Source organism: Chrysemys picta, chromosome 1 (assembly GCF_011386835.1).
Source record: "Chrysemys picta bellii isolate R12L10 chromosome 1, ASM1138683v2, whole genome shotgun sequence".
Taxonomy (NCBI): domain Eukaryota; kingdom Metazoa; phylum Chordata; order Testudines; family Emydidae; genus Chrysemys; species Chrysemys picta.
The window spans coordinates 274656257-274664010 of NC_088791.1; the positions used below are offsets into that span (position 1 = coordinate 274656257).

A 7754-nucleotide genomic window follows, 5' to 3' on the forward strand; every position below is an offset into this window, starting at 1 on the left:
TACAGAAACTATCAAAGAATTTATTTGTTGAACTATGTGGTGAACTACTTGTGGACTATATCCTGCTTCAGCACTGATGGTACAACAGTAAGTGTTTTTACAGATGCCACCATTTTAAAGAGCAATAAACATTTATTATGAAAATGACAAGTCTTAACTCCACAGAAATGCACTGGACTAGAGAAAAATACATGAAAATATAGACTACATGTTCATGTAGGAAATACATTTTCTTTAACAACAACAACAAAAAAGGTGGGTGGTTGAGGAACATACTTCTCGTGGTGTAAGGGCTCCAGGGAGAGATACAAGTTTGGACAAAAGCTTAAAAAAGTCTAGTGCAGCAAGGTCCCTGAATGATGTGGGATTAATTACTTCACCATCATTGGGGTAGCCGTGTTAGTCTGAATCTGTAAAAAGCAACAGAGGGTCCTGTGGCACCTTTAAGACTAACAGAAGTATTGGGAGCATAAGCTTTCATGGGTAAGAACCTCACTTCTTCAGATGCAAGTATCTGAACTTGCATCTGAAGAAGTGAGGTTCTTACCCATGAAAGCTTATGCTCCCAATACTTCTGTTAGTCTTAAAGGTGCCACAGGACCCTCTGTTGCTTTTCACCATCATTAACACTTTTAATATTATTTTCACGATTATGCATTTGTGATGTAAATAAATTAAAACAATGAAAATGAGATAACACCAATTGTGTGAAAAGGAGATAAATTTGACTGAGGGATGTCCTTCATCAGGCATTGGGTATAGGGATGTATGGAAACAGCTTTGACCGGTGGCAATCATTATTTGCAGTACCAACCCAAAATAAATGCCTGAAGTTTATTCATAACATTTAGGAACTTTGCATTACATTGTGCTATACATATCCAAAGTACTGTACAACCATTAAATCCTGATTCCTGCCTGCGCTGTGTAAGGTAAGCGGCTAACTACTTTGATGATGTTTAGATGGATGAGCAAGTGATCCCAAGTACAAACATTTTCCCAGTGAATCTCAGGCCGGAGCCACATTTGGAAAAGGGATCCGGCTTTGCAGGGGATTAGGAAAGGGACACGGGGGCTCTGTAGTCTCCCTTGTAATTGGGGAAGGGAGGGTACGTCAGTATAAATCCACCCCCTTTCGCTCCGTCTGAGTGAGAGTCTCTGCGCTCAGCTCTGCCTCCCAGCCACCCTCCCACGCCTCCTGCGAGGTGCAGCAGCTCTACATAAACACAGCCCCGCTGCTAGCGCAGGGGACTCGCCTCTCAGCCTGGCCCAGGAGCCTCGCCCAGCGGGCAGCACGGGGGAAATAAGCGAGGTGAGGTGAGGCGGCGGCTCCTTCAGCACTTGGCGTGAGGCGCGGCGGCAGCTCAGCCCGCGCCCGCAGAGAGGGAAGGGGCCAGAGGAGACGCTGCCCGCGCCCGCAGTGAGCGGCTCTGCCAGCGCGGAGCAGAGGACGGCGAAAGGGGCCGAGAGGCGGCGGCTCTTCCCACGGCCGGCGGGAGGAGAGGCGGCCGCACCCCGCCACCCGCCGGAGTAAGGGCAGGAGGCGGCAGCGGGCTCGCTCCGGGATGGCCCTGGCGGACAGCGCCCGGGGGTTGCCGAACGGGGGCGGCGTGTCCCCAGCGGCGGGGCCGGGCTCGGGGGCCGCGGGCTCGTCCGCCTTCCCGGAGATCGTGGAGCTGAATGTGGGCGGGCAGGTGTATGTGACGCGGCGCGGCACGGTGGTGTCGGTGCGGGACTCGCTGCTCTGGCGCATGTTCTCGCAGCAGCAGCCCGGCGAGCTGCCCCGGGACAGCAAAGGCCGCTTCTTCCTCGACCGCGACGGCTTCCTCTTCCGCTACATCCTGGACTACCTGCGGGACCTGCAGCTGGTGCTGCCCGAGCACTTCCCCGAGCGCAGCCGCCTGCAGCGGGAGGCCGAGTACTTCCAGCTGCCCGAGCTGGCGCGCCGCCTGGCGCAGGGCCGGGGGGCGGCCGGCGGGGGGACGCGCCCCGCCGCCCTGAACCGCGACGGCTCCCTCTGCGCCGACGAGCCGCCGTCCCTGCTCGGCTACCTGGAGGCGGAGCCGCCCGAGGCTGGGGGCGCCGCCTCGGCCCCGTCGCCCACCTCCAGCCGCAGCCCCTCCGGCGGCCCGCTGCTCACCCCGTCGCAGTCCCTGGACGGCGGGGCGGGGCGGCGCTCGGGCTACATCACCATCGGCTACCGCGGCTCCTACACCATCGGGCGGGAGGCGCAGGCCGACGCCAAGTTCCGGCGGGTGGCGCGCATCACCGTGTGCGGCAAGACCGCGCTGGCCAAGGAGGTGTTCGGCGAGACGCTGAACGAGAGCCGCGACCCCGACCGCCCCCCCGAGCGCTACACCGCCCGCTACTACCTCAAGTTCAACTTCCTGGAGCAGGCCTTCGACCGCCTCTCCGAGGCCGGCTTCCGCATGGCCGCCTGCTCCTCCACCGGCACCTGCGCCTTCGCCCCCGAGCAGGGCGGCCCCGCCGACGACAAGATCTGGACCAGCTACACCGAGTACGTGTTCTGCAGGGACTGAGCCGGCAGACACGCCGGGGCAGGCCGCCCTGTGCGCCCCCAGCCCCTCACACACAGCGCCCTCCATCAGCCTCTGCCCTACACTCCCCCCATGCTCCCAGCTGTGTGCCAGCCCCTCCACCACCACCACCCGCACAGGAGATGTTCCAAACTCTGCCTGTCTCCTCTCCACCCCTCAGACCCAGGGGGTGAGGGGAGCTCCCTCTCCCTTACGCCCAGAGACTCTCTTCCCACGAACTGGGCACCATACCCCACTAAGAAGGGGGAGGGGAGGAATACCTTCTCCATGTTTTAACTTCTTCTGGCATCCCATCCCCATGTTTTAACTTCTCCTCCTTGTCCCTGCTCAGCAACCTTGCAGATTTACAACTGCCCACCCAACTATGAAATGGTGAGTGGGACAGCTATCTGTGATGATGGGTTATCCCTCTTGCTCATGATTTTCCTGCAGGAGTTGTGTGAGATTGGGGGCTGGGAATGACTGATCCTCCAGGACCAATTACTTCCTTATCCCTTCCTACTCCATCTCTATCCTTCCCCAAAGCCCTGAACTTAGAAACTCTTGAACTGGATCAAGTGTGTGTGGCTGGTGAAGGAGGCTGATGGCCAAGGACAAGTATCAAACCAAGTACTCTGGATTACCAACCACTTGAACTGTTAAACCAACTTGGAAGAACAATGTCTATCCTCACTAGATATAAAGCAACAATTTCTTGAAAACTTACAGTGCTTGTGAATCATAACTTTCATAGGTGGTGTAAAATCCTTAGTGTCACAAAGTTACCATATACAGGAACTACCTAAAAATCCATTGCACGTTCCTTAAACTCCGTTAAAGTGGATTGGTGTGACATAAACCAGGCTGGTCAGAGAGGAGGTAGAGTGCCTGTTTCCTATGAAAGTGAGGTTTTTAGATGTTGAAGTGATACAAGTTTACAAATCCAAGTAAAAACAAGTGAATCCTGCTTGCTACTTTCAGTGTCGTCATGTTAGTACTATGTAATTGTTGAAGCTGACTGAAATGCTTCCTCAAATTGCTTTCTTAACAAAATAAATATTGATTTTTTTTTAGTTTTTTTGTAGCAGTATTATCAGAGAAATCACACTGCTAAGTAACATTTCCTAGGCATAATGAGTACTTTCTCAAAAAAGGTACAGAACTAAATGCAGCCCCAACAAAAACAGGAGCAACAGTCATTCCTTCAATGGGAGTTACTCCTCCTTACAGTAGTGCTGAACTTAGCCTATATAAGCTAACAAGTTTAGAACTGCTTCTCTTCCAGAGGAAGCAGCCATAGCTTTCTGTGGAAGAACAACATGCTATATAAGCACAAGCTTTTGTAATAAATGAAGGTTTAGCCTCTCTTTTTAATAAGCAGCTAAGGATCTGAGTACAAAAGCACTTTACACTTCTTGAATTTTAAAACATGAGTTCTCTATTCAAGCTTCAACAAAAAAAATTACACCTTTTTAACCATCCTAAGCATTCAAGGACTTTAATGGTGCATATTAAAGTTTGAGGTTGCAAAGATAAAACTGCGGTTTACTTGATTGTCCTGACTCTTGTATTTAGAGAGATTACTAGCATTTACAATCTAACCAAAGAGTTTCACATTGGGATTTCATTTTTAAACCTTCTTTCCTTTTTACAAAGCTATAGCTTCAGATAATATGAAACCTTTTTATTTAAGCAATGTTCATCAATTTGAGTTCCAGTGCTCTCTTTTCACCACCTAGTCTTTAACTAAAAGCATGCATGAAAGTAATACTGAAAATAATTTGCTGTCTTAGTTTTTTATACATTAAAGTAGAGTTTATCCATGTGATTAAGCTGAAAATGTACACGAGAGAACACGTATTGTCCAGTTGTAGATAATTGTAATATATTTTTAAAAGTGAAATATACATTTCAGATTAGATGAGCAATAATAAGATAGTAGTGGGAGGCCAGTGCACCAGAAAATAGAGTGAAAGCTGGTTGTCCTATGCCTTATTCTAAGATGATTTATTTGTGCATATTTTATCTATACCACAAGTGAAAGGATATTGATCACAGCTACTAAGTATTTACAATGTCATTCTTAAGTCAAGGACTGTCTTTTTCTAGTTTCTGTTAAGTAACTTTCTCTGAAGTATGTTTTTTAAAACTTTGTATAAAATGGGTTTTCAGTAAGTGTTTAAATTGGCTCCAGCTAGTGGTTTTTTTTTTTTTTAAAGAACCTTGTACTATGACTTAATAAATCCATCATAGGAGTTATGAATGGAGGACCGTTAAATTGAATTTGAGATTTAGTGTATATACACTATATAAACATTTTACACGAATCATTTAGTTTTATATTCATTTTAGTGCTACAAAATTTCATAAAGTATATCTAGCCTGAACACTTGCATATTCTGTATACAATATGGTAATGTTTTGATCCATTTCTTATACCTGTTTCTATGGAAAAAACTAAGTATGAATATCAACATAATTGTAGAACTGAGTTTGTCTACACTTATTTGCTTGAACGTGAATTATAACTAAACTTCCTGTTGGCTAGATGCCCCCTTAAAAATGAAGATACCTGTATTTTGATCAGTGTCTGTTTAATTGCTAGCAGATGACCCAAAAGCGCATATGATTATTTAAAAAAAGAATGGGTGTAATAAAATCAACACAAACTAATCATTTTTTCTAATCTTTGTGTTTGTGATATTAAAGACTAGCCAGTGACTAGTAGTGAGATATGGAGCTCTTCACTTAAAGCTCACTGGTTCTAATCTGGACACAGGTTAGTAGTGACCTAAAGTAATTAGCTGTTTGATAGACTACCAATAACTATGGTAGCTATGTAAAAAATGAGTTGGTAATTGCAGTCAAATTCCTAGTGGGCAATCTTCCACTGGACAAGTTACTGACTCTTGCTGTCTCTCTGAGAGCGTAAGGAGTGAGTGGATGTGGTTGCCTTGAGAGGTAGTCTCTCCAGGTTAATGTGGAGGCATGCTAATGGGGCACTGTATACATTTCTGGAATTACTGTTGCTCACCCTTTGCCTGTTCTGTGAATAAATACAAGTCTGATACTATTAATGAGAACTAACTTTTTTTTTTTAAAGGCAGTCTTTTAATTAGAAATGAAGGCACAGGTACCATACTTATCAGTCCTATGTGTCATAGATGGTATCTTTACAACAAATGTTTGATAGGATGTTTATATTTTTATACATGTAGATAATTAGCCACTGTATAGTGTTGGAAACAGACATCCTTCTAGGAAGATGTTACAGACCAAATTAAATTCTTGTTCTTTTGATACTAACTTAGTCATGTTATTTATACTGTCCTTGCCTCTAACGGGAGTAAAATCTGCATGATGACATTACCCTTACTTTATATTTAAAAAGATTAGGATCACATCTTCAGCAAAGCTTCCTAACGAGTCGGTAAAACTGAAACATGGAGCAAGGGACAGTATGTGTATAGTGCTGTTTCTCTAAGGACATTCATGATGTGTATAAAGATTAGTAATGCTGATAAAGAGAACATGTGTGACATATTCTCTTTAAGATACACAAGAAACTATTATGGTGCCAACTTTGGTGATCGGCACCATCCATCAGTTTAGAAGAAACCTTGATTATTCAGTAGCTTAATTTGGATAATATAATATAACTGGCCAGCTGAGATATTAACATTAGGAATTCAGGCAATATTAATGTAATTAGTAACTAATATAATACTGACCTCTAAAAAGGAAAAGGTGTTGAGAGCATCTCATGACAAATTTTGTTTGGATTTATTAAAAATGCAATAAAAGCTTTGCTGCACCACTGGAAGAGTGACTTTATTAACTACTGCTGATATCTCTATAATGCATATTTTAATGTAATGGAAGTGAATTTTGTCTGATTCATGGAAGATTAGTCATTAATTGCTAGTAAAAATCCAATTTTTCCATTACTGTGAAGCATTTGGATATTTAAGGGATTTTTTTTTAGCTGTCCTGTGGAAGATTTTAAAGAATCAAACTACTGTTCTTTGATAAAATACATCTAAGTCATCTGATTCAGCTGCCTCATGATATTTGAAAGTGTTTCATTATGACAGCAATAATAGTAGAAAAATATTGACTGTAGTCAGTTTCTGGCGTTGTTACAGTAGAACTTTTTGCTGAAGTGGAACAATGGCAATTCAGGAATGCTAACTAAGGGTGGGGGAGATCCTATGTTGTGTTCCCAGGCAGCACAGCATACAACTCTCAGCCAAAGAAGTGGGTGGACTAAAATAGCTTTAAGTTACTTTTACGCTTCCAGGGGCCTGGAGAGGCTCCTGGCATACAAAGCCTTTGGGTCCCTGTCTTAAGTTACAGTAGTCTCCCCATGCTGCTCAATATCTCTCTTGCCTAGCCCTATACCATGACTTATGAGGGGGGTCATTGGAGGGCAGTCATACAACTGTCTGCTACAATGTCTGCAGTGGGGGAATCTATCAAATAGGGGCTTTTAAGGCCCTTTTATGCCACTCTAACCTCTTTTCACTAAGTAAAAGGGCTGGGGTGCAGTTGAGCATCTCATCCAGGTCAGTATATTTCTGCAAACTGTCCGCTAAGCTTACATTTATCCCTGTGGTTGACTCATCTGTTTTTTTAAGAGCTTCAATTTAGGCCTCAGTTTTCTTGATGCAAATACTAGTGTTTACCTTCTTCATTTGTAGGAGTCAGTTAAGTTTGCAAATACTAGCATTTTAGTTCTGCAAAATTAAAGGATATATTTATAAATTGGTCCCAATGGGTTTGTCATGCTAGGTGACTAGAACTAAGCCTAGATTTCTAGCCTTGAGTCACAATTATGGTAATTTAAATATGGTAATTTAAATGTCAATACCACTATCACATCTAATCTATGGGAACCATGCATATATTCCATACAGCTGAGGTAATCAAATATAAAATTAATCAAATTCTCTTTTGTTTGCTCACATAAACAAGAGGCTAGATCCACAAAGGGGTTTAGGCACTTAACTGCCACTTTAGGTGCCCAAGTCCAAAATGTAGAATCTCAATGCCTGCTCAGCTGCCACTTGGCCCTATAGGCTCCTAAATTTGTGTTGGTGGGTATGCGCACAGCCACCAAAGTCTTAATGCCTGGTGCTTAACCCCATGCCTTAGTCCCAGCTGCTCCTTGAGGGGCAGGGCTTAGGTTACACCTAGTTCCTTAGCATTTCCTTCGGA

The 7754-nt window shown here is 44.6% G+C and overlaps 1 protein-coding gene across 1 annotated transcript; it reads left to right on the plus strand.

Annotated features, from left to right (window-relative positions):
- The first annotated feature begins 666 nt into the window (after positions 1-666).
- On the plus strand, positions 667-6354 carry KCTD12 (potassium channel tetramerization domain containing 12). Its single transcript, XM_005315630.5, has one exon. It carries the CDS (start codon positions 1566-1568, stop codon positions 2538-2540), a length of 975 nt encoding a protein of 324 aa, XP_005315687.3. The 5' UTR covers positions 667-1565; the 3' UTR covers positions 2541-6354.
- Positions 6355-7754: the final 1400 nt, after the last annotated feature.